Source organism: Chrysemys picta, chromosome 11, assembly GCF_011386835.1.
Source record: "Chrysemys picta bellii isolate R12L10 chromosome 11, ASM1138683v2, whole genome shotgun sequence".
Lineage (NCBI taxonomy): Eukaryota > Metazoa > Chordata > Testudines > Emydidae > Chrysemys > Chrysemys picta.
The window spans coordinates 37,398,855-37,426,090 of NC_088801.1; the positions used below are offsets into that span (position 1 = coordinate 37,398,855).

Sequence of the window (27,236 nt, forward strand, 5' to 3'; positions counted from 1 at the left end):
GGTGGGCCTCTCCTGTTGATATAGCTACCGCCTCTCGGGGAGGCGGAGTACCTACGCCGACGGGAGAAGCTCTCCCATCGGCGTAGGTAGCATCTTCATTAAGCGCTACAGCTGCACTGGTGCAGCCCTCAACCCCAGATTCTAATCTGTGCTTTCCCTGCCTCTCCTGAAGGAGCCCCCGAAAGACAGACTTGCTGTGTCAAGCGTATGGGAGAGTGGAAAAGTTAGGAATATTCTTTGATTAGGAGCTTCCATCATCTTAGTAATAATAACAAAACCTTTGGGGAGCGAACCATATGTGAATTTGCAGGTGTGCTTATCAACTGTTCACTTGAGACCTCTGGGAAAAAGCCATTCCCACCCCAGGAGCTAGTAGTTAGAGCCCACTACAGAGCTCCAGTCTCACTTGGGTGATGCTGTTCCCTACAGCAGGGCACATTTTTATAATCTAACAAACCTCATGTTTTAGTTGCTGAAAGCATAAAATATTCTCTTGTTAGTGCTGAGATATGAGAAGGTCAAGTAGTTTAAAAGCACTGTTGGGAGGTGTTTATGTCTTCCTTAATTGCTTGCACTGGTCTGACAACAGGGAAGGTTTTATCCTCTGTATTAAGTTTAAAATGAAAATAAAGGCTCTTTGAACATAAGGAAATCAGCCAGAATTTGGTGCTTTAATAGTCGCTTTGTAGCCAAAGACCCAATCTTGCAGTCCTCACTCAAGCAAAACTCCCTGCAGCTTGGGCCAAAGGAAGCAAATATGTCCTAAAGAACGTAATTGCATAAAAAGACAGAATACTAGGGTTCTGATTCAGGAAAGCACTTAGGCAGGTGCTTAACTTCAAGCAAGTCTTGCTGAAATAAATGGGAGTCAAGCACTTAAGCATGTCCTCAAGAACTTTGCTGAATCAAGGCCCTGGTGATTAGAAACAATCTTCTGAATGAAAAGAATTTGTTGATTGGTCGATGTGCATTAAGCTTATGATGTAATGGGAGATTAAATGTTGTGCTGCAAAATATGTAAACCTAAGATCATAGAGTCAATCTATTTTACCTTTTGCAGGTGGAGATTTACATTTTACCTTTATATATTTACCTATGGAGTCCGGTTCCTGAAAAAGGTAGGAACTCTCATTATTGTATTGTGCTTTTATAACTGGTTGCAAATCTCTTTAAAGTTATATGTATGTACAATATATAGCAATGGTTTAGAAAATCATCGGTCACCACTAAGAAAGATATGCTTTGTTTGAATTACTAAATAAGTTGCAATTGGTACTTTGCAGAAAACCCTTGAAGCTACTACTTTTTAAACAAAAAAGAAAAGAGCTTTGGAAAAACCGTTTTAATGCCAAAAAGGTTGTCGTAACAACATCCCTGGTTTCCCAATAGGTGTTAGGCTGCTCATGGTTCTTGCTACGGGATGAATTTATACTTAAAGCATGATTATATTTAGATTGTCCTCATGCTGGGCCCTGTGTTCGCCTGTGTGAAAATAACCCATGTAGGAAGAGCACTCTCCAGGAAGTTTCGTATGGATTCTTTGATCAGAAATGAATGGTTGCTCTCAACCCCACTTCACAGGGGAAGCCCAGGGAATTCTGCTCCCTTAACCCCGGCTCAGGAGGTGATGAGCATGCTCATGGAGTCTGTTGCAGTATTGCCAACTCTGTTTTACTGCAAGTCTTGTGACATTTTTTATGTTTTCTTAAAGCCCCAGATGCTGGAATTGGGAGACTTCATGAACATCTCAGCTTTCATTTAAAACAAAGTACAGTTCTAACCTTCATGGTTTGGAGAAAAGCTTGAAAACATGACATAAGTGTGTCATAAAGGCTTAGAAGCCAGAGGGTAAATGAAAAGATCTTTCTATCTTTATTTTTCTTTCTTTCTTTAAATTCATGCTGCTTAGGCCAATCTCCATGATTTTTTGAGGTCTTCTTCATGAGGTTGGAATGCTTGAGACTGGCAGTACAGCAGATGTGCACACTCTAAAAGGGGCATGGCCAAGCAGGGTGAGAACATGGCCATCTCCTCAGCCAGTGGTCAGATGCCAACACTAATGGGAATATATGCTGCATCTCCAACAAGGAGGAGAAAGAACTGCTTCTAAGTAAACTTACCTTGTATTCCTGAACTGGGGCACTGTGCAGGCAAAAAGCTTCCAGAAAATGTTCCAAAATTCTACTTCCTCACCCTCTTCCATGGCTGTGGCATCAAAAGCCAAAACAGGTGATAATGAATGCTGTCATGGTGAATAATGCAAGGGAATATTCCATGACTGGTTTCTGTTATCTTAGGAGATATGGTCGATATAGTGCTTGCTTCAAAGGGCTGAACTTTGCTGTGGAGTTACTAGAGTGATGTGATACTGAGGAATGAGAAGGGAACCCTGTTTTTATCCCTGGATCTATTACTTTGAATTTTTTCAAGCTCACAAGATATTGTCTGCAAGGAACATAACAATATGTCAGGCAACATTTCTGAGCCTATACTATAATATTGTGAAGCAGGGTGGACTGAGTTTTAAATCAAAGTAATTTAAAACACTGATTTTTTTTAAATAATTTATTTAAATTAGCAAGCAGGAAATCTTGATTTAAATAATTGATTTTAATCTTGTTTTGAATCTGTCCTTTTTAGTTATATGCCTAAAGGAAGGTTTATTCTCATTGGTTGGTAACCATTAGAATATGTTGATTTGCAACTAACTGAAGCCTTTACAATAAATTTGGTACTTCTTTTTGCTAACCACAAAGATTCATTCTATTTATACACATTTATTTAAGTAATGATATAGCTTAATATACATTTATTCCAATTTTTATTAGAAAATGGTGGATGATGCATTTCTTAATTTTTTACTCCAGATTTGTGTCAAGTAGCATTTGGATGGAAATTAGAATTCAATTAAAAATGCACAAAAACAACTTTTTAAAATAATTTTTATTAGTTAAACAAAACTACCTTAAATGTGCTGGATACTTAAGAAGAAAAGATGTAAATTAATCAAAATATGTTTCTCATTTAAAACTAACTGATTTATTAAACACAGGAAGAATTAACTGTAGTTCATGAATTAATGGATTGTTTCCAGTTAGAATGAGCTAGATTTTAAAATATATTTAGGACTTAAAGATGTAGATAGCACCAAACCAGGTTAAGTGCCTAACTCATGTTGAAATCAATGGGAGTTAGGCACTTACCCTATGTAGGTATTTTTGAAAATCCCACGAGCCAGCTATCTGTATCTTTAGGTGCCTAAATATCTTTTAAAATCTGGCTCTGCATCCTTCAGGTTTTTAGAATTACTAGAGTTCATCCCCTTCCACCTGGTTTTTATTCAGAGATTCCAAGAGGAAAACAAGCTTTCCTGCTTTTTGTAGCTGCCAGTCAGTTTCACGACTTTGAGTGAACTAGTCCAAATGAAGAAAATAATCTTTCTCTGTACCTCATAGTTAAACTGAACCAAAAATAATTAAGGCAAAAGCTCTTCTGCACCACAGAAAATGAAAGTACTTACATTTGGGAAAATGTAAATACCAGCATTCTCTCCAGGATAAAGACTGAAACTAATATACTTACTGAAGCATTATGTGACATTGTGATACATTTATAAAGTTTGAGTGGACTTCAACAGTTAAAGATGTTTTCCCCTAATTCTCTAAATAAGCAAAAAGCAGCACCCATGAACTTATTAAAATTTGGGGAAGGCTCATTAATGCAGCATATTTTTATTTATTTACTTAGATGTTTTTAATAGGTTATTATAAGTTTACACCTTAAGAGACGTTATCATAATTTCAAATTTAATTTTAAACAGATTTGTTTTTAAAAGGAAAAATATATTTAAATAAGAAATCTGATTTAAATAAAATCAGATTTATTTTTAATTTTTTATTTTAAATAATTTATATCAATCAACCCTGTTGTGAAGACAGCTCTGTGTCAGCTTGGGGTACAGCCACTATATATATATATATATTCTAATGGTATGAATGTAGACCCTGTACTCATAACGGTGAACAGTAACTCATGAGAATAGTTCCATTGAGTGGAGCAATTGGACCCTAAGCAATAAGGGGCTGATCTAAACTTACTGAAATCAATGAAAAGAGTCCTGTTGACTTCGGTGAGCTTTCGCATAGGCCCTAAGTGAACAGAATTATGATTGTCATTGGATTTAAATGGTGTAACTCATATCAACCCCCTTAAATGTATATTGTCGACCCCAGGAACTAAAACAAAATGATGGAATTCTTGATCTTTCACTGATCAAAGCCTGTGTTGTCTCTCTACGTAGGAGTGAGATTTGGGTTTGCAAAGAATGAAATTCAGATATTGGAATCCAAAGCCACAATATTTTTTTCCTTGAACTTTACTTTCAGCCCTTTCAGTTTCATTATAATACTGAGGTAGATAATCTGGTTGTTTTTGTTCTGCTTTTTTCTTACTGAACGAACTGCAAGATTCACTTAATTCTTCATTTATAAAGTTAAAGAACAAAGTTGAGCTTAATAAAATCTCTTCTGTGTCCGACAGACAGATCCTCCCTTCTGGAAAAGCCGTCTCTTCCAGAGAGGGTGATTTCTTAGTGCTTACGCAGCATCAGTTTTCCAATGCCAGAGTAGAGATGTGCAGCCTGTTAAGTGATAAAATCTACTTAGGCTCAAGCCCCATATACTTGGTCCAGCAGGCTGGCGAAGCCAGGAGTGTGTATATACCATGGCTCATGACCGTGAGAGCCAGCCTCAGGGTAGACTGTCAAGAAGCAGGGCAGAGACCCCAAACTGGTCTATAATTAGATTTCACCAACCCAATAAAAAGAGTGAACTCCTAAAGCACTATAACAGTCTTGCCATGGAGTCACAGACAGTCCCCTTGGTCATTCCAGTCTATCTTGCCATCCAGGCAAGCTGAACTTAGCGATAGATGGTTGCGATACACAAAAGATCACAAAATATTCAGGTTGTTCCCAATCCCAGAAGACCAGTCACTTACCCCAAGTCAACTTGTGCCTTAGATCTCACACCAAAGACAACATTTGTAACCAATCCTATAGTAAACTTATCTAAGTATTTATTAACTAAGAAAAGAAATGAGAGAGTTATTACAAGATAAGCATATATACACAAATAAGTTACAATCATGGTTTCAGAAGATGAGAGAGTTGTAGTAATCTGTCAACTCTGAATGTCTTTTAGGACTAACCCGGATTGACCTTGGGGATCTCTGCTTCTGTTTTATAGCACTGTCCCTGTGAGAGTCCAAACACCAAAAGATGAAAAATTTTCTTGTCAGCCATGTTTATTTCTCCTTCCAGCATTCAAGCTGATGGGACAAACCCTTTTGCACATAGCCTCTTCGTGGGCATGAGGGGGCAGTTAACAAAGTCTTTGTTTTGTGATGCCCCACAATGGCTCATTTAGTTTTGATAGACCTTCTTGATAGACAGGAGACAATCCCTGTTGAGTGGGTTCACAGTTTCAGAGCAAACATTTTTACAGTTGCAAAGCAAAAAGATAAATATTACCTTATAGCATGTGATACAGATATAAGTGAGATTAATGAATGCAGCAATTTACAGGTATTTCATAAAGTTTAAACTCTAAACACCTTGTTATAAATTCAATATCCATCTTAACCATACTAACACGTGGGTGAAACAGACTGGTTTCCAAAATTTGTCAGTACTCTGCTGAGGTCTAAAGCCTCGGCAAGATCTGGCACCTTGTCTGCCAGCGTCACAGACATAATTCCAGCAGAAATCTATACAAGCTCATCAAGTTGATAACTTCAACATCTTATGGAATGCAACATGCCACCAGTATATCACCAAGTTTTACATGTTCATTTGACTCTTTAAAATCTAAACAAATGCTTAATGTATAAACCATTTGGGATTCATCAGATCTGACTTTTCAATACATGCTGTACTTTTCTTTCAAATATCCACAGTATTATTAAAATAGAGTATAACCTTTGAAACTGCATTCAAGTGCTTCTGACTGAACATATGCATAGGTGGTTGGTTGATCATCTTGCTGAAGATAATTAGTTTGGAAAGAGCATTTGTGAATCCTAGAGGGTTAAAGGATCCAGTCCATGATGTCAGAGGCTTTCCCAAAGGTTGGGCCGGGAAGAATAATATGGTTTGCTAAGTGTGCCTGCGACTTGTACTCTGCTTGTAAAGTATCTTCTTCTCTTGATGAACAATCCATTTCTCTTCCAAATTCTCCGCTTCGGGTATTACTTTTTCATGGCAAACTGGTTTGCCACTGTAGCTTCCCACATGTTGGCTATGTATGCCAGAATGGAAATTTGATTGTTTTAAGATCTAAGTAATTTTTTCTCTCTGTTGATCTTTTGCCCAGTAAGTGTATTATTCAGCATTTGAGAGTATATTGTCTCTTGCGCGGGGGACAGGTCCAGTCCAATAAAGCTGTTAGGGTTACAATACATCTGGGTTTTCCCCGAAATTGCCTCATTTTTGAGCCTCCATCTTCTGTCCGGGCACATTTTTCAAATAACAGGCAATGCCTGGGAGTTTTTCACAGCTGGATGCTGCAGCTCAGAAAGAGCCCCTAATGGTCTGCTTCCCAATTGGTCCCTCCCCTGCATCAGCAGCTGATTGGTCCATTCCCCTACAGCCACAGCTGCCAGATCCTGCCCACCCAGGCCCAGTTCCCAGTCCTGGTGAGTGGGTCTGGCAGGGAGGCACTGACTGACGGCTATCGTTGCATCCTGGGCTTGCACCAGCCACCCTGCCACCCTGACAGGGAGCGACATTGCCCCCCACCTCCAGTGAGTTCCTCTGCCGCAGGTACCCTCTCCAGAGCTCCCAACTGTACCCTCCTTCCAACTCCCTCTCCCTCTGCAGTGTCCTCTTTTGGGGAACCTGAAATATGCTAACCTTAAGAGCTGTGTTTGATAAGTGTCTCTAAAGTGCAGCTTGTGCAGCTCTCTTAGAGAACCTCATTATCTTGCCACATGATTTGCATAGTAGCTTGAAGGTGTATTGATGAAATTTTTCCATCTCTGTTTGTGCTGGTGATAACTTGCCTATGTTTTACAGGTGTGGGATAAGGTGGCTATCAGTAGAGAATAATACTCATTAACTTGGGCCTTTTGTAATTGTACCCTGGTTCCAGATTTGATGTTTCAAGCTGCACTGTGCAGCACATGCCTTCTTGATCTGGGTAACAACTTCTTGTTTCATGAGGACTGCATTAGACACATTTTCTCAGACAGGCAGTCTACTCAGTTGGACAGCATGGATTGTAATGCTAGACTTTCCAAACCTAGGTGCTTTCTCAGCTTCTGTGTAATAAATTATTGTCTCTATACTTTTTTATTGTCTCCCACAATTATGTCTATACTTTGTTCATACCTTTCATTTAGGGTGAAATTCATCCCTGTACACAGTAATAGGCCTATACACCACTTAAGTACCACTTTAAAATGATTTTGATGGCCTTTGTTTTGGTGTGGCTCTCTGCACAGCGGTGAATTTCACCATGGGCAGTGGGTGAAGCCCCTTCTACCCAAACCCATCCCCCCCCCAGAGCCCCAGCCTGCCAATGGCTGGAAGACCCCCGAGCCACTGGCCAGCCCAAGCACTGAGCTGCTGGCCAGCCCGAACCCCAGGCTGCCAGCCGGCACCAGCCCCAGCCAGGCCCCCAGCCTGGCCTGAGCCACCCTGGCCACTGTCTAGAGATGAGCCACCATTGGTTTCAGGGGAGAGGAGGAGCGAGGGTGGGGCCTCCTAGTGGAGCATGGGCGGGGCCAAGGCCTGGATTAGGGGAGGTTTAGCCTTTCCTGGCCTATGGTACCCATCCATGAATTTCACCCTTATATTCCCCCTGAAAACTTTTTTCTCACTAGGATTTAACTTCCACTTTTTAAAGGATGCCTTTTTGCCTCTCACTGCTTCTTTTACTTTGTTTAGCCACGGTGGCACTTTTCTGGTTCTCTTAATATGTTTCTTAATTGGGGTATACATTTAAGTCCTCTTTCACATAAGAGTAACAAGTATACTATAAAGCTGCAAGGTGTTAATTCCATTAGGGGTTCTGGTGGCACTGTCAGCCATTGGAGAAAATTTGAGAAAATCCATCCTTGTTTTGGTTTGAAAACACCCATCCCAGCTCCCAGCATATCTGTGGGCCTAATGCTGTGCTCTGTTACACTGACCTAAATCAGAAGTAAATCCATTGACTTGAACTGACTTTTCAATTTGGCACTATGTATAAAGTACTGTGGTGTTATTAAGTATTTACTAAGAGAAACCTCAGTGAAAGAGCATATAATAAGGGACATTTTTTGTTTTTTTACCTGTTCCCATCTTTTACCTTTTTAATAATTTCTTTTCAGTAATGAAATAAGGTAAGAAAATGCCACATTGGGGATGAAAGGCAACATTATCTGCCAGTGTGCAGAACATAGTTGCTTACAATATGTATTTTTACTTTTAGTTGGTAACTGTTCCAAAATAATTCCATAGTAAGGACAACTGTGGAAAATATTTTGTGACTGTATACTAGGGTTATATATTTCCTTCTTGATAGTACCAGGGCTAGAGTTGTGAGCAGTAGACTTCTCTTCCATCAAAGGAGTTTTCATCTTCTTAGATGATCCATATAGGGATAAAAAGAAGAACAGGAGGACTTGTGGCACCTTAGAGACTAACAAATTTATTAGAGCATAAGCTTTCATGGACTACAGCCCACTTCTTCGGATGCATATAGAATGGAACATATATTGAGGAGATATATATACACACATACAGAGAGCATAAACAGGTGGGAGTTGTCTTACCACCTCTGAGAGGCCAATTAATTAAGAGAAAACAAACTTTTGAAGTGATAATCAAGCTAGCTCAGTACAGACTAGCTTGATTATCACTTCAAAAGTTTGTTTTCTCTTAATTAATTGGCCTCTCAGAGGTGGTAAGACAACTCCCACCTGTTTATGCTCTCTGTATGTGTGTATATATATCTCCTCAATATATGTTCCATTCTATATGCATCCGAAGAAGTGGGCTGTAGTCCATGAAAGCTTATGCTCTAATAAATTTGTTAGTCTCTAAGGTGCCACAAGTCCTCCTGTTCTTCTTTTTGCGGATACAGACTAACACGGCTGCTACTCTGAAACTTTTCATATAGGGATAATATGAGATCAGGATTTAGAACACCAAAGGCCAAATTAATCCCTGATGTAATTCCTTTGATTTCTGTGCTGTTATGCGGGGATAAATTTGGCTCCAAGTCCCAACACCAGTGTGAAGAATAATTATGAAGTAATGATCTGCCACAGGGCTTTCCTAAGAGATGGCATCATGTCCAGCACTCACAGAAAAACGATGTGTGCCTTTGACTCCTCAGAACTAATCTAAGATGATAAATGTGCTGTGATGTTCCTTATGTCTTATAAATCACTGAGATCTGGAGCATAAAGCAGAAGATAACTAATTTTATTCCCACTCTGATCATTGATATGTGTTTTTTTCCCTTTTGGCTCCAGCTGAGCTTTCAAAGTAATAAGAGCTCTGATAAAAAGTTAGCTTGTTCCATTTACATTAGCTACTGACCATTGACTTACAGAGCAACCCCCTAAGATTGATTACAATAAAACCTGCAGCTCCAATGACAATATTAGAATATTTTGTTCATCACTGACGTAGGGCCAAAATTCAAAGTCCTTCTTAAGCAAAAACCACACTGAAATCAGTGGGAGTTTGCTTGATTAAGGGTGAATGGCCTGCTTCTTCTCCCATTGAAGTCAATACTAAAACTCCCACTAACTTCAATAGTTCAGAATCAAGCCCTGTATAAAAGCAGAGTAAGGACTTCAGGAATTGGCCCACAGCATGTAGCCTGGCCTTGGAATTATGCTGTATCTCTGTATTCGGTAAAGCAGAAGCATTAAGAAGATGTGGAACTGAAGCTCTTCCCCTGGATACTTGACATCCCATAACCACTGCATCCTTTTTCCTTTCCATCTTTGCCTATGAAAATTACAAAGTTGCAAAAGAGCATGGACCAGCTTCAATGAGAATACTTCATTTGGAGCTGAGAAACCTGAAACTGCATGTTGGAAATTTTGTTAGAAAAGGGCCATTTTGGGGGCTGGTGGTCATTTGCTTTAAAAATCTGATCACTAAGTAAACTGGTGGGGCAGATAAACTGGTTATGTTGAAAAATGCCAGCGACAACTGGATTTTTGTGGCACGTGCTGAGAGATGCCTGTGGCAGCTCTGTATCTTGGTTCTTCAGGAGCCATACTGATCCAGTGGAGTTATTTGGCTGAATCTGTTGATCAGTTACAGGCTTTCACAGATAATGGAGCTGCATTTGGAAACAATAAGAAAGCAATGATATAGTGTAAATTTCACATAAAAGGACATATTCATGTCACATATGCTAACTTAAAGCCAAGTTGTGGGGATCTTTCTTCCCCACCTCTCTCCATGTGCGGACTGCTAATGGCCAGATAGAACCCCAGTTCCTGTGCTTAGGATAGTCTCTACTTCCTCGGGCTCAAGGTGCCTTAAAGGAGACAGATCAATGCTCCCTCTCCCCGCCATCACCACCTATGAACTGGCCAATGGAGCTGGCCAACTGCATGAACACTAGAGTGGTCTAAGTAGTGGGTCTGCAGCCTCTATATGCTGAGGAGCTCCAAGTGGCAGCCTGTGTTCTTGGTGCTCCTGAGGTGATGTTGCTCCACCCTACCCTTTACCTGGGCTGTGATGTTGGGAGAAAATGTATTCTCTGCCTTTCTCTTGGCAGGCATGTGTACGCATGGGAGATGCTCCGGGAGAACTGTAAAGTTTTTATTGCGATCACTTTGAGCGATGAGTGATGGAGCCATAAATGTGGAATCAGATGCCCTGTATCTGACAGACAACACAAACTTCATAATATTCCACACCATGCCAGAGTATGTTTGACTCCATTTTTAACCTTTTTTTTTTATCTTTCTGCACCATTTGACCATTTGTTGTGCATGCTGGCCACTAAGGAAGTAAGGATTAGTGACATCCACAGGTGCATAATAAAATCAGTTTACATAATACAGTAAAATTTGTGTGTTGATTGGGAAAATGTAAGCATTTATGTGGTGATGATTATGACCACAGATGTGTTAAAAATATCTGAGCAGTGGAATTTTCTTCTAGGAGAGTCAATTTTTCGTAGAGCAACTTGATTATAAGAGGAGGTTTGCTATAAGTGCCATTTGCATAATGAATGTATTGGAAAAAATTGAAACTTTCGTTCTACATCACCAGTTACAGGGTTTCACTACAGAGTTACACTACAGAGTTAGGTCGACTTAAGTCGTCTTGTTTTGATTTATTTTTGCATGAGTCCACACATAAATTTGTCTCCTGCCGATATAGGTGCCCCATTCCGTTGATGCAGAAACACCCTCCTCCCAAAAACAATGCAGAGCCAAAGTCAACCTACTTCTGTCAGTGTAGGTATTGTATTACTTGTGTCAACTCTTAACAGTCCTCCAGCAGCTGTCCCACCGTGCCCCTTTCCTGTGACAGTGGGTGCTGTGGTCCCAGTTTTGAACTTCACTGCCCAGGGTCACAGGTGCCAGCAGTGAATACCCTGACCTCGAATTTAAAATGGTGCAAAAGTTTGGAAAGGGAGATGAGGACATTTTGCACTGCAAAGTTTGTAAAACAGACCTCTCTTGTCAGGCAAATCGTATTACTGAACATTTGAAAAGTAAGTCTCATTTGAAATTAAAAGGATGTCAAGCAAAGATAGCCCAGGCTTCAGTGGAAGCCTGTTTGGTAAAAACAAGACAAAAGAAAGAAGCTGTGGGATTTTCACATGATCTGGTGCTCATGTTATGCTTTCAGGCAATTCCAATGAATGTTGTCTGTGGTTTGAGCTTTTTATTAGCTCTGCTTCACAAATATGCTCTTGCCCAGAGTGTTACTGGCTGGAAGAAAAATATTTGTCTGACATTTTTCGCTCACCACCAAGCTGCAATTAAAGATCCTTTGAGTGGTGAGAAATTCTCTTTAGTAATTGATGAAAACTCCAGAGCGTGTGAGGCAGCCAGCAATTAACATCCTTGCAGTGTTGTACAGTGACAAAAATAAATCAATAAATACTATTCTATAAAAATCCTCTGTTGTTCTTCAGTGCAATGCAGGGATCATTTTGATTTGGATTCAAGACATGTTGCAAGAGTACAGTCAAATGTAGGAAAACTGTATATCAATCAGCAGTGACTCCATGATGTACATGCAATGCCTGGTAAAGGACATGAAAGAAATGCATCCCCATCTGCTGCACATTCTATGTATTGCTCATCTTTTGCGTGTAATTATTGATCATGCAGTCAAAACTGATGAGTTCCATGACATCAACAAATCTGTGGTACGTTCTCCAGTGGTGTGTAAGTGTACCAACAGGCAAAGATGAGCATTTTTTTAAAGTGTTCAAGAAGCACTATCACTCTATTGGGTTTGCTTGTGTCCCCTCATGTCCCATTGTGCTAATTTTCCAGGCTCAGGGCTGCAAAATTTATTCATGCTTACAGGGACAGTGTGATAGACTCTCATTAAAGAAGAGGATGGAACCACCTTAAAAAAGTCAATTAAACTATGCTTGATGGTCAAGGATGATGGAAGCCAGTGTCAACTGTATTGTATCTTTTCTTTGTGCATTTTGAGGGAAAATATACAAGGTGCATTTTCAAATAGAAAAATAATATACCCTGATACATCACACTGATACGCTGTTTAATTGCAATTTACAAGTTGCTGCAGATGTAGATAATACTGCAAAAGAAGTGGAACTCAAGTCAGTGGGCTCCAAAAGGCAATTCCTTTCATCTGCAATGCATGATTTCACATCAGAATTTCAAAGCAAACTGAAGGCAACCATATCCTGCAATGTATTCTTTGAGCTGTATATGGCTCAGCATCTTTTTGCCAACTGTAAAGTGTTTGATCCATTTTTCAAGGGTCAGATGTCACACAAGATTAGCATCTATAAAAATATGCTGCAAGGCAGAAGAGTTCAAGCATGATTTTGACCTGTACATGTTGCGTGAAGTACCCTGTAATGACACATAACACTTGAATACTGGAGAAATGAACCCCAGTCCTTGCCAGTAACTTCAGTGTTTGTGGAAAGATTGTTCAAGACAAATATCGCATGAGCCTCTCCACCTAACCAGTTTGGGCAGCTCAGGGATTTGTACTGCAGTAAGGACACAACGTCACATTTGGAGAACTTTAGAAATCTGGAATGGTTTGCTGGCTCCAGCAAATAATTATGCATTCCAGTAAGAAAAGACCTGAATTTTTTTAAACCTCCTAGCTGTGGGAACTGAAAACTTTATGGGCAAAATCTTTTGAATTAGGCTTCTTACAAATGGACTGGCAATTGAATAGGAAAAAACAGATACGATGTGTTGATTTAAGGATATTTCCTTTACATATTTTGACATGTGATATTGACTGTTTGAATTTTAATGGTTTATACAGCTCTAACTTTTTGAAGCTAAATGTCTACTGGTATTAAATAATTATTGGCGGACCCCCTCCCTCATAATTTCACCCAACTGTGAAAATTAAAATCGATAATCTAAAAAAATGCTTGAAAATAAATATTGATATTATCTGTCAAAGTTAAAAATCAAATTCTGCTGAGCCTATCTATACTCGCACCTGGGACACCCAGCCTCCCATGCAACAGTACCTCTCCGCCCCCCAACCAATGCTAGTCTGTACTTGCCATGGCTTGAGCTGCAGAGTGTCAATGTAACAAGGCATTCCAAAGATAAAGTGACAATTACATTGTTCCCATAAAGACCTTTTAGTAAAAAACACCAAGGGAGTTTTGAGACTTATCTTTCCCTTTCCATTACAACTGTAAATCCATCATTGTATCTGTGACCCTAAGAGCATCCCAGTGCTAGTGGGCAAGGCGCTCACTGGTATCAGGTAATGAGTTTCAGTTGGCCTGACCAATTCAGTGTAACCCAACTCAGTGCATTTATAATCTGTATTGAAAAGGTATCATGTAACATGTCACTGGAAAACTAACAACTCACTGATCATTAATATTCTTGGCTGATGTATGTGCGCTATGTGTATTAAGAGCTATGGATTTATGCTGGAATGATGACTAAAATGATTTTAAGCCAGGCAGGTCAGAGGGAGTTAGTAAATAGGTCTGCCCTAGACAAAGTAATATGTATTTGCTTCTCTGACCAGCCTGGTCCTCAGTCAGAGACAATGAAGGTCCACTTACATATTATGTAAACAAAGCTATCAAATGGTGGAGGAGACAGCATTGGAGAGAGAAACTTTATCTAGATTATAAAGTCAGGAGGCTCTGAACCTCAAATGATAAATAATTGCATCAACTGATTGTCTACAGTATTACTGTATTACAAAAGTGTATTGCGTAAGGTCTTTTCTGAAAGCTAATGACACACTGATGATTAATACAATTGTGAAATGATACAATGAAACATGTTTCTCTCAGAGACGAGGGAATTTCAGCTATTTACCTGTCTCCAAAGAAATTAGGCAAGGTGTGACCAAAAACGATGGAAGCTCCATTTACATAGAAATCAGAGGGAGGATGGGAAAACCACAGGAAGGGAAAAACAGCATGAGATCATCCTTAAAATTGACCTTTGGAAAACATAAACATCCATCTCTGGCATCCATCACTAGACAGACACAAGATGCCAGAGATGCAAGCCGAGAAAGATGGGCCCTTCAACCAAGGGGAAGTTGAAGTCTCTGGGAACTGAATATAGGTGAGAAACCTGCCTAGACAAAGATCTTTCACCTAGGAAGACCAGGGAAACCAGCATCTTGTACTTCTGTGGAAGATCCTGACTAGGGGAAAGTCGGCAATGGCTGGGAGTATGGAAGATTAGAGAGAGAAACCATCTTGAACAAAGCCTGTATCTTGCTAGGTTAAGTTTTAGATTTTAGATGGGTGTTTTCGCTTGTAACCATCTCTACTTTTATTAATTTCACTTGGAATCACTTAACCTGTGTCCTATTGTTAATACATTTGTTTTATTTTTCCTATGAACCAACTCACTGCTGTGTTTGAAGGGAAGGGTGTATTTACCCCAATTAAGTTAATAAGCTGTGATGTGCTTAAGTCTCTTTAAAGGAGCAGTGAACCTTATGATTTCTCTGAGTGGTCCAGGTGAGGGCTGGACACTTCATGGCACTTGGTTTGGGGGAAATTTGGAACTAGGAGTGTGTTGGGGTCACCTTGCTGGTTGTAACCAAGGCTGTTGGGAGCCAGAGTGGGGCTGCAGACAGGCTGCTGGGGTCAGAGCTGCTGAACCAGAACTGTCTAGCACACAGAGACTCAAAGTGTGACCTGCATGGTGATAGGCTGGCTGTGAGCATCCCAGGCTATAGCCCACAGCAGTAGGGCATTTCAGACAGAGCAGGCAGTGACAGAACTCATCACTTGTCTGGATTACACCCCAGAGTGTGACAGTATCTGTCTGTTTTTATCAGCCATAGTGGCCTGGCCTTGAGAGGTGTCCCTTCCACGTGTGCTAAACACCTAACCCACATCAGGCAAATAAAGGAGCAGACCAGGGAGAATGTGTTCTCTGAGATCCTCCAGTCCTCTGCAGCTACTGACCAGGAACTCAGGAACTGGTGAAGGACCAGGAATGGAGAGATCAATTGCTGGAGGGAGAGGCAAAGGGACAGAGAGGTGTATTGGGAAGCTATAGAGCTTTGCTTATGCAACAAATGCATGTTGCAGAAAATGATTGAGCTAAATACCCAAATATCTTGTACGCAGAAGCTTTCCAATTCATGGGAAATTCCATGCTGCCTGCTCCCAATACCCACTAGCATAACTGGTGGCAGCATGGCACGAAGCCTTACAGCTACTTCTTTATGCCAGGGGAAAACAAGGAGAAACATGATTACACCTACAATGACATATGATAACCACGGGGTCAGCTAGCAAACACAGTGCACTGTTTATTTTTACCAGGGATGAAACACTGCAATATGTTTTTTAATACATAAACATGTATAGTTATTGTTTTACCTGGTTTTTATAGGTATGGCTCACCCTCATACAGTGTTACTAAAATGTTTTTAGCTTGTTTGTTTGCATTTTAACTTAACTTTGTTTCCTGTTCAATTGCACACAACATTTTATTTTTTGAAACTCAGAGTATATTTATTAGTTTGCACTAAGCAGACATACCGCATTACCAAGTACATAATAGGCGTCAATAATCCTACCCATATTTCAGGTCTGTTTACATGAAGGCACATGAACAGCATCCCATGACAGTACTATGCTACTGTTAAAATGATCTTTTAAGGCCTCCCTCAACTGTATAGCTCCATGGTTTGCTTTTCTAATACTAATTGTCTCGGACTGTTCAAATTGAGCAGATGGCTGATCCACCTCACCCCTCCATCCTGCTGGTAGCTTTTCCTCCTTCGGTTCACAAATATTATACAATACACAACATGAAGCAATAATGATAGGAATGTTTGCCCCGCTGAGATCCAGTCTAGTCACTATATATCACCAGCAAGCGGTGAGTCTACCAAGCACACATTCAGCAGTCATCCTAAACCTGCTCAGTTGGTAGTTGAATCTTTCCTTCGTTCAGTCAAGGTGCCTAGTGTTTGGTTTCATGAACAAAGGGTAGCGTAAGTCCTGCAAAGTCACTACTGGCATTTCAACATCACCAGTGTGAATGGGCTAGTCAGGGAAGAATGTCCCTGCTTGCAATTTTTGGAAAAGTTCTTTATTCTTAAAGATGCGAGCCCCATGCACCTTGCCTGACCAGCCCATGTTGATGTCAGTGAAGCATTTCTGGTGATACACTAGTGCTTGCATAACAATAGAAAAGTACCCCTTTCTGTTGATGTACTCACTGGCAAGTGTCAGAACAGAGATATGCATCCACTCTGTCACCTCACCACAGTTTGGGAAGCCCATTGCTTCAAATCTATCAATCTACAATTTCCTGCACATTGCTGAGATTCACAGTCCTGTGCAGCAGGAGATGCTTAAAGGCCTTGCACATATGGGTGACAACAGCCCCCACTGTGAATTTTCCAACTGCAAACTGATTTCCCACTGACTGATAGCAATCCAGCATTGTAAGCTTCCACAATGCAACTGCCACTCGCATTTGCTTCTCCCATGCTGGTATCCCTGTCCTGGAGGGCTGCGGTGAGCTCAGCGCACAGATCCAGGAATGGGGCCTTTCACATCTGAAAGTTCTGCAGCCACTGCTCGTCATCCTGAACCTGCATTTCAATGAGCTCCCCCTAGTCTGTGCTCGCTTCTCAGTCTAAGCAGCCCCTATCCATTGTGTGGTGCTCCGTGAATGCTAGCAACAACCTGACACTTTTATTCGCTGTGTTCATCATCCATTCATCAGCCTCAAGCATCTCATCTTCATCCCCCCTGGTTTTAGTGGCAGTTGAAGGTCTGCAGATACAGGAGCATCGTGTGTCCTGTATTAGCAACGGTAATGAGAATTCTGCTGAGTTGTGCAGGGTCCATGCTTCCTGAGACATGGCAGAGACTGGAAAATGGCACAAAGAACTGGGGGAATTTTTCAAACTCTGTGAAAATTAGGAATGGAATAAGCATTATGGGATGGAGAAAGTGGGCTTGTGGGAACTTGACTCTTAGTTCTCAGAAATCCTTGGGCAAATTGCTGTTATCCCCCAAAATAGTGTGAAAATGTCCCACAAGGCATTTCACCAAACGACAATTCAGGGCACACTTGCATGCCTGCCTAAAGAGCACCACATTTTCTATTGATACAACCAGTCTTAGTGAGGATACATAGCAATGATGCAAGAAGCCAAGTGTGCATGCAACCGAGGGAGATACCAACTTCAGTGGCTGTAAGCCAACATAACTTACATCAAACAACCTTTGTAGTGCAGACACAGCTTGTGCCTGAGTTCATTTAGAAGGAGGTCCACAACGTGTGGATATTGGATCAAAAAAGCGTGATGTTTCCCTGTGACATCCTGTGAGTTCCCTCTCAGCGTGTGTTTATCCCAGTAGAGATTTTTCCCAGATTCCCCCATAGAATTTAAATTATTCTCCTTCACCCATCTGTAATAAACCCAATGCAAGTGAACTTCAATACCAGATCAGCTCTCCTGGATGATGTGAGGAAATAGTGGTTATGGCTCCAGCTGAACTAGGGTGACTCCCCCACCCCCATCCCAATTTTTCACATTGGCTATCTAGTCATCCTAAGCCAAACCCTGTGCTCTTTAGGGTCCCAAGTAGTCCTTGTTCTCTTTAAGGGTAGCTCCTGGACAAAGGGCTTGTGTGAGAGAGTGCAGGAGGTGTCTTTTTTGGAGGTGGAGACTCCACCTTGCATACCCACACAGGGCTATTCAGGGCCGGCGCAACCCATTAGGCGACCTAGGCGGTCGCCTAGGGCACAACAATTTGGGGGCCGGTGACCGTGGCGGTATTTTGGCGGCGGGACCTTCTGCCGCCTCTATGGGGGGCGGCATTTCGGGGTGGTACCTTCTGCCGCCGAGGGCGGCAGAAAAGCTGGTGGCGCTCCTGGGGCTATTCACAATCTAGTCTAAGCTGTATGCAGATATTAGTACATCTTTACGTGCTAGTCTACAGGTTTAGATTGCATTTGTTGTATGCAATCTTCTACCCACCCTGCTATGCAGAATCTCTTCCAGCAGTGGACTACAGGCATCGAGATGTAAGGCTGTGTAACAGCTTTTTCTAGTATACACTGTACTATGTTTTTCATATACTTTACATTTACCAGAAGGAATTGCCACTGCTTCAAGTCATGATCTATGTGTCATCAGACACCATAAAACATATCTGACCATATTAAAAAAACCAACTCAACCCAAACCTGATAACGTAAATATCCCCCTAACAGAAATATACCAAGCAAAGCTGAGAGATTGGTGATAGCTCATCAATTTAATCAGCTGCAAGGCCCAATAAAACACAACCATTGAATGTTGTTTTATTGAATCTGATTACACCAACAAGATGCTCTGAAAGACCCCAGGAAAGCAATGTGATCAGCAACATTGCAAACCGAATGTTTCTCTTTTAAGGCTCACAGATGGTTGACTGCAGTTGTTGCACCAAATCCAGGGAAAATTGATCTATTCTTTAAGTGGTGGAGTTACAACCTCCATTTCACATTGAAGTCAAAAACTTAAGTATTATAGGAAAGATTAATAATAAAAATACTGGATACACTGGAGAACATAAAAAACCTTCAGGAATTTGAATGAAATATTGTTTGTTATTTTCCTGCTCTCTAAATTTCACTAGTATACAATAAAATCAATGCAGCTGTTCTGCTTACAAAAAATGGTTATTCATCTTCAACAAAAGATCTGAAATACTTCAGGTCTGTTCCATAGAACTGCACTGATGATACTTATTTGTATATAGGAAATACAGTGGTTCAATTTAAAAAGTTCCTGAGGACAGGCTAGGCTGTTAGAAGTCATCTTTGCTAACAAGACTTGGGGGCATGGAGCATCTCCTTATCTCTCTTTTGTACATGAAAATGCAGCACCAAGCTAGGAACTTTTTCTGTACACACATGAGAAGTTGTCATCTTAGAAACGGCATTTTCTTGTTGAGAAAGACTTAATTCCGTTCCACATCAGAATTAAAGACCTGATGATTGTATTTGAATTGGAAGGAGCAGCATTTTCTTTTAACTTTGTAGTCTAGATTATTAAAAATGGAAAGACGGTGGGCTGCAAGTGCAGAATTCATTGCAGGATTGAGACCTAAGTGCAGTTTGTATGTTTGAAGAAACTTGCAGTGAGTGGAGGTGAGGTGTGCTAGATGTGTATATAAGTAGCTTAGAAAGTGTCACATCGAAACAGAGCTGGTTGGAAAAAAATTGAGGAAACTTTTTTTTTTGTGGTCAGAATTTAGTGATTCATTAAACCTAACTATTTCATGGGACCATGTCAACTTGGATGAAAAGCAGGTTTTGATTCCCCCTGCTCCCCGCCTCGGCAGGATGATGGGGTGCCTAGGCTTCCAGGTTCCTGGCTTCTTGGCAGCACACCTGCCGAGCTGACCCAGAGCACAAAAGCTCCTATGCTCCTAAATTTGCAGCTCCTCAGCAGCCATGGCTCAGGGAAACTCTCCAGGTGGGCTGCCTCAGACCTGTAGCCACCAGGGTCCCCAGTTCTGGGGAAGCCTGCTGGGTGGACTGTCCTGGAGTCTGGGCTCACAGGACTTCCAGGCTCCCCAAGTTGCTCAGCTTCCCATATGGTGTGTTGCTAAGGCTCCAGGCAGCTGTTTTGTGGAGAACTTTTGAATTTTTGGTTTTCATTCCAAATCAGAGCAAAACTAAATTTTGAAATCGCAAAGTCTTCTGCAGAACAGAACTCACCATTTTCTACCCAGCTCTGGAAACAAATGAAGCTGTATTTTCTTCAGTGGCGCTTATCTTCTAAATGTTTCTTTCTGCCTAAATATCTAACACTACTTACAATCAAAGTTTTGGCAACAAATTATAATATTCATGCACAATTTGGGCAGCATTAGGGGGGGGGGGTCTTTAAAGTTGGCTTCCTAAAGAAGTTGCAAAAGACACCCTATAAATGTTCACAAGTCACCTCCTGTGTTACGTCCCCAACCCTGGCAGATCTTTCTGCGGTGCTGATGGAACACAGATGGAAACTACTGCACAAAACTAATGATACATCTAAACCACCTGAAGTCCTAACATGCCATCCAATGAGGAAGCAGTCCATAGCTTTTATTCATGCAGGCCTTCAAGTGTTCCCTTCTTACCCATAGATGTTTCCCAATAGCTTGTGACATTTGTGAAGGGCCTGAAGTAGGGATATGGGGTCCCCATATCTCAATGACTACTCATGTTTAATAGATAAAATAATGTAAATCTGGAGCAAATTGGTTAAGGAAGGCCTGATTTTCCAGGGTGCCAAGTTCCTGCAGAACCCTCTGAAAAATAAGCCATTAATTTCTGCTGTCAATTAATTTTTATTGTAGTCTCAGTATTGAAATATTAGCAAACATCTATTTATACTGGTAATTTTCTTACGTCAGACAAGCAGCATTTCTTACTTGCAGAGGCTGGCTGGGAATGTGAAAATAATATAATTCAAATATGAGAGTAGGCCCTCTTGTATGAAAACAGCTGTATGTGCATGCATGCAGACCTGTGTGTGTGCACTCATAATGGATAATAAATTGGGAGTGTATTATGCCTGAGTGTATAGCTGTATTCTTGTTGCAGGTCTGCAATCCATGATGCATAGGATGAGTGATTTATAAACCACTCAAAGCCTAAAAATAGAAATGCAGCTGTGTAATTATACATGCCTGCATTATTTAGTACAAGATATGGGGAAAAAGGTTTTTTAATGTAATGTAATTTAAATGACTAGATTAACACTGGAGACAGTTGTTAATTCTTCCTTTTATTCACTACAATTTATGTAATAAAATTGAAGTGACTGCTATAAATTTTAATGTTGATAATAAGGACTGCTACAACTGAAACATAGCGATGAGCCACGCAGTGCCTGATTATTAGCAATGAAACAAACCACAGCTCTGATTATTTTCTTTCCATTTGGTTATCTCCCTTTAAATGGCTGAGTGAAGAACATTAATACATTCTGAACGCAGGGGGCTGTTATGTTATGGCCTCACTAGCTACTGCTACAGTCTGGGCTAGAGGGGAGATGCAGGAGTGGTAACGGCTAGAGTTATTCTGCCAGTGCACATAACGGTAACAACCTTTTTCAAGAGGGCACTGGATGCTCCTTCAGGCAATGTGTAAGTGGGGCAGGGCCCTGTGCAGTCGTGCTCCTGTTGAAGGGGATAGTGCTGCCAGCAGTGCTGTCACACACCCTGGCACTTGTGAGGAAAAACTTCCGCCAACTATGGAAGGAGGAGGAAGAATCTTCCTGGCCAGGCCATGGAGTGGCTGCAGAGCTACTATAGCCCTGTGGCAACACTCCGGCAAACGCTGAGCACCCCCTCATCCTGGGGAAGTGTCCCTGCAGCACAGACATGTGGGGAGCTCTGTATTTCACAGAAGTTGCGTGCACACTGTGTCCAGTCCCTTCCTTGTACAGAGGAACCACATGGCCACGGGGACCTCTGCACCTGTAGACGTGGGCACTGGATTTGCCACACAGAGCTCAAGATATGGCTGGCCCTGCACAAGGATGGGGATGGTTGTCTGTGCCCTCACCCCACATGCCTCTATTTGTGCACTCCTGCAGGAATGCACATCAGAATCTGGCTCCAACGGCTAAATTTAGTTATTTGCATAGCCCTGTGAATGTGTAAAAGCATGGAAGTGCCAGACAACACTAATGTGTACCATGCAGACACTAAGGAGGAATGGAGGGGTTTGGCATGTGTTAAGCATTTTGTAAGAAGGATTGAAAAAAAATTGTGTAGATTGAAAATGAGTATTCTGGTTTGTCGCCACAAGAAAAGAGAGTGGGTAGTGGCTGGTTGGCTGATGGTACAGGAGGAAAGTACAGCAACATTTACTTTTCTGCCCTTAACACATCTCCTTATTCTTTGGGGGACTCTTCTAGATGAATATTTCAGCCCCTGCTGCTGAATTAAAGAATGTCTTAGTGCTGTTTGGATTTACTTTTGCAAAAGATTTAAGTCTCCAAAAAAAAAAACCCCTAAAGTATTAAGTAATACTCCCTGGCAATCTGGGAGTATCACTTAATTCATATTCCATTAGGAACATTTCTCCTGTCACCCTATTTCCTGGCAGCATCTTCTCCACGTCCTCACTGGTACGCTCATCTCTGTATTGGAGGCATTTGCTGATACTTTTAAGACTTTTGGCTGAGTGACATTATGATTCATATGCTGCCTGTAAAGTAGGAGTTGGTGATGATGTGAAATCACTCTAGTCCTGCTATGTCCCAAATTTGTACTGTAGTTTAATCTTCTTTTCTTTCAATGTAACTCTTTTGATCTATCTCCTTTTGTGGAAATGAAGGTTGTATTGAAGCTTTGTTCTTATAATTTTGAAAAGCAGGGTCTAGGTAATCTCTGTTGAAACAGATGTGCTCTGCAGTACACTGCTCATTGGTTCTCACTCACACCCACAGCCACAGCAGGCTTGTGGGCTGATGGGTATCAACTGCAACCACTTCCCTAATTCTGACTCACTCAGGAAGCACATGCACTCTCACAGATCACTTCTATAGCTGAATAAGCCCTTGGTTTGCTGGGAGCACATGAGGCCTTTATGGTATTGTGGGGATTTTTTCTCCTGCTGTCATGACAGTTAAATTGTATCTCCATGGGAAATACAGAGTACATTATAGACACTCTTAATAGTTTTGTTTGTTTTCTGTTCTGCTGTGTTCAGCCTCCTGGAGAGTAACTGATCTTGAAAAATACAGCATGAATGGGAAACATTACTGCACACACTAATGGGAGATATGAGCACCCATTGTCAATGGGGCAGTACAAACAATGGGATCAATGTATTCAGTAAAAGCCTGGCTGCAGAAGTTACTTGGAATCTTTCAAATCACTGTTGAAAGCTGAATGGTTAGAAGATGCCTTTTCCTGTAATAATCCTGGCGTGGCTGTCTTGGCCTTTCTGTTCCCTTCCATATGGTCTGTTCTTCTGATATTCTGTTCTATACAGCACTGAGCAAGTCAACACTCCATAAGTATCAATAATGGTGATGGTTCCACAGCACAGGTTAAGGGAAGGAGAGAGTTCTATGAAGAAACTCAACTCTTTTTTCCTCCTTATGGCACAATCTGCTGCTGCTTATGACCACTTCATGTCAGATCACTCCACTGCCATGTGTGTCTAGAAAATTCAGACTTCCGTAAGAGTGGGAGCCGGTAGAGCTGCCCCTAGGGTAAGAATGTTTTGACTATGAGATCACCTTGTCTGGAGTTTGCTGTGTAGATAATTTTTCTTTTTATTTGGCATCTCTGCTGTAAACTCATGGCTAAACAGGTGACGGTGACAAATGCCTAATGCTTTGATATTCCTGAAAACCAACAAAGAACAAGGGGGATCTCTGGATTTGTAGTTATTTATTTTTTTATTATTATGATGTCAGTTCATGAGAACAAGAATCTTTCTGTGCTCTTAAAAGAAGGGCAGTGCTACACATTAAATGGGTCTTTCCTGGAATATTAATGATGCCATTCTGGAGAGAGTAATTAAACAGAGTTTGGAAGCCAAGTTCAGAGATTGCTAGATTCTGAGCACCTCAGATACTGTGCCTGCACGTATGTTTTGTATAGTCCACAATGGAGTCCTGATCCTAGCTGGGCCATCTGGGTGTGACTTTTGTATGCGTATTAAATAATAATATAGCCTCATCTGTCATGAGAACAGGGAAAATCACAAGGAAAACTAGACAATACTTTAAATGATTCCAGCAGTCAGTGTTGTTGGGGAGCTATCCAACACCAGAACTTCCCAAAGACAATCATGGTAGCAAAGCCCCCCAAACCAACAATTGGTAAATTAAACTTTTTTAACCTTGATACAGCTATTAGCAATAAAGATCCAAGGCAAGTTTCCAAGCCATTTTGGCAGACGTAGAGGCATTAGAAGGAGCTTCTGCAAAATGCCAGTAGTTGCTAAGCTGAGAAAGCAAGTTTATATTAGTGTTGAACAATAATAATTGTTTCTGCTTTCTCTGCAGAAAATATGCTAAAAGAAAAATATCAAGAGCTCTTGTAGCACTAATTAAAAAAAAAAAAAGAAGAAGAAGAAGTTGCAGCCCAAACAGTCTTCCTCTCTGAGATCCCATTTTTGGAGAACAGTAGAGAGTTTGATAGTGACAAACAGTTGAGGGCGTGGGCAAAGGCTATAGTGGACTCAGTTCAGCTCTGGTGCAACTTTATTATCTTCAGTGGAGTTTACACCCAGGCTGAATTGGCCTAGTTCCTCTGGTTCTAACATTGATCGTATTGAGACAGAGGATTTTACTGGAAATCTCTAAATCTCTCTGAACAGCTGTTGATCTTTCTAAGTATTACTGGCTAGGGAAAAGACTCAAACCCGTCGCTATCACAGTGGTACAACTATCTGAGCTGCTACTGACTCATGCATAGAATATATCACATATTAGATGCATTGTTTGTTTTGAAGAACAGCATGATACAGAAAGTTCCATCAGTAAGAGACAGCACTTCTTTTATTGTCTTTATTTCCATGCCTACCAACCCACCACTTTTTGCCTTAAACTTTTCCCATGACTAAGGCTATGTCTACACTACAAGGGAGGGGTGCAATTCCCCTGCTTCTATACACATACTTGGGGTAGCTCAATGAGAGCTAGTGCGAATATAAATTGCCAGTGCTACCATGGCTGCACTGGCAGTGGCAGCAGAGGGATGTGTGAGCTATGCCAAGTACAAACCTGCCTGAAAAATGGAGGTACATGTTGGTCACAGCTCAGCTGCACCTCTGCTGGCGCTGCCCATGCTACCGTGACTACACTACTATTTGTGATAGCTGTCATGGAGCTCCCATGAGTACACGTACATGGGCAGGGGGAAATCACACCACTAGGTCTGGTAGTAGAGACAGCCTACATTTCTTAAAATTCATTAGGACTTTATTCTCCAATGGCTTTTTAATTAAGGGCATTTTGAATAATTTAGGGACCCAAACTAGATACACAAGCTTGTTCCTCAGAAATACTCACCTCTTCTAGCTTTAAGTGGAGATGGACTGCGTAGCTGATGTTCAGACCCTTTGGGTATATCTATACTGCAATAAAAGAAGCATGCTTTTGTCATATTGTACTTGATATAAAATTGATCGATTTGGACTTGTTTTCTTGATTTTGGGTGAAAATTGCATTGCTCAGTACCTGGGGCAGATGCTGAAAATTGTTGAGGTAAAATATAGGACACTAAAGGTACATCTAGACAGCAATTAGACACCTCCTTGAAAGGTGAACGCCATCTCTGCCTAGCAGTCCTTCCTCGAATAGCATCCCGTGGTCGAGGAAGCCAAAGCCCTCCTGGCGACACCATCTTCACAGCCAGGCATTCACCTCCATGATGCATCTGTCTCTGCTCAGGCCCCTACCTTTGAGAGGAAGAATCAAAGAGAATACCACCTGCGCTCCAAACTCCTTCACCCGTACTCCCAGAGCTCTGTAGTCACTCTTGATCCGCTCAGTGTCACACCTTGCAATATCATTCGTGCCCACATGGATGAGTAGCATGGGGTAGTAGTCAGAGGGCTGGATAATCCTCGACAATGCCTCTGTAACATTTCGGATATGGGCCCCCGGCAGGCAGCATACCTCCCAAGATGAAATGTCAGGGCGACAGATGGGCGCCTCCGTCCCCCTCAGCAGAGAGTCCCCAACCACCACTACTCTACGTTTCCTATTCGCAGTGGTGGCAGCAGACCTCCCAGCCTTAGGGGTATGAGGCTTCTCCTCCTTTACTGTAGGGGGTGATTCCTTCTCTCCTGTATCAAGAAGAGCATAACGGTTACCTATTACCATGGTGGGAGGATTCAGAGCAGGGGGTGGAGCACTGCCTGCTGCCAGAAGTAACCAGCTGCCAATGTCCACCCTGAGCCATCTCCTCCTCCACCAGTGGTGTGTCAGCAGTCCTGTGTACTGGGACAGCTACCTCAGCTGTCTCCACATGGACACGGTCCAGGAATTGCTCGTGGATTCAGATGCTCCTCAACCTAGCCACCTCCTCCTGTAGCTCTCCCACCTGCTGCCTGAGAGATTCCACCAGCAGGCACCTTTCACATTGGATGCCCCCCAAGCCTGGATATCAGTAAGTGGAAATTGCAAGTTACAGTCCCTGCAAAACCACACCAGGATCTGGGTAGAAGCATCCATGTTCAGGTGCTCTGTCTGGCTACAGGTGCAGGTGGAAGAGACAGAAGCAGTGCTGGCACAGGTGTTGCAGGTCTTCCTAACCATCATAAGCCTCTCTCTCAAATTCCCCTGTCTGAAGCCCCCTGGTTGCTCTGCCTCTGGCTTTTAAAGCCTGCTTGCCTAGGTCAGTCCCACCCCCTCGTGAGTCACACTGGGGAAGGCCAATCAAAGGCAATCAAGGGAACAAGGTCAGGCACTCAATCCCAACTGCCACAGCAACTGTAACTGAAACTGAAGTCACCTGAAATCAGAATCACAATTAAAATTCAAACAGTCGAGCAAACTCACTCACACC

At 41.6% G+C, this 27,236-nt stretch overlaps 1 protein-coding gene across 2 annotated transcripts in view; it reads left to right on the forward strand.

Annotated features, from left to right (window-relative positions):
• CERS6 (ceramide synthase 6) overlaps positions 1 to 27,236 on the forward strand; it is a 208,959-nt gene that overhangs the window by 105,024 nt on the left and 76,699 nt on the right. For both annotated transcript variants that reach the window (XM_005290402.5, XM_005290403.4), the window contains exon 4: positions 1,061 to 1,118. In XM_005290402.5, the coding sequence (XP_005290459.1) occupies positions 1,061 to 1,118 (58 nt within the window). The remainder of the gene's footprint in view (positions 1 to 1,060; positions 1,119 to 27,236) is intronic.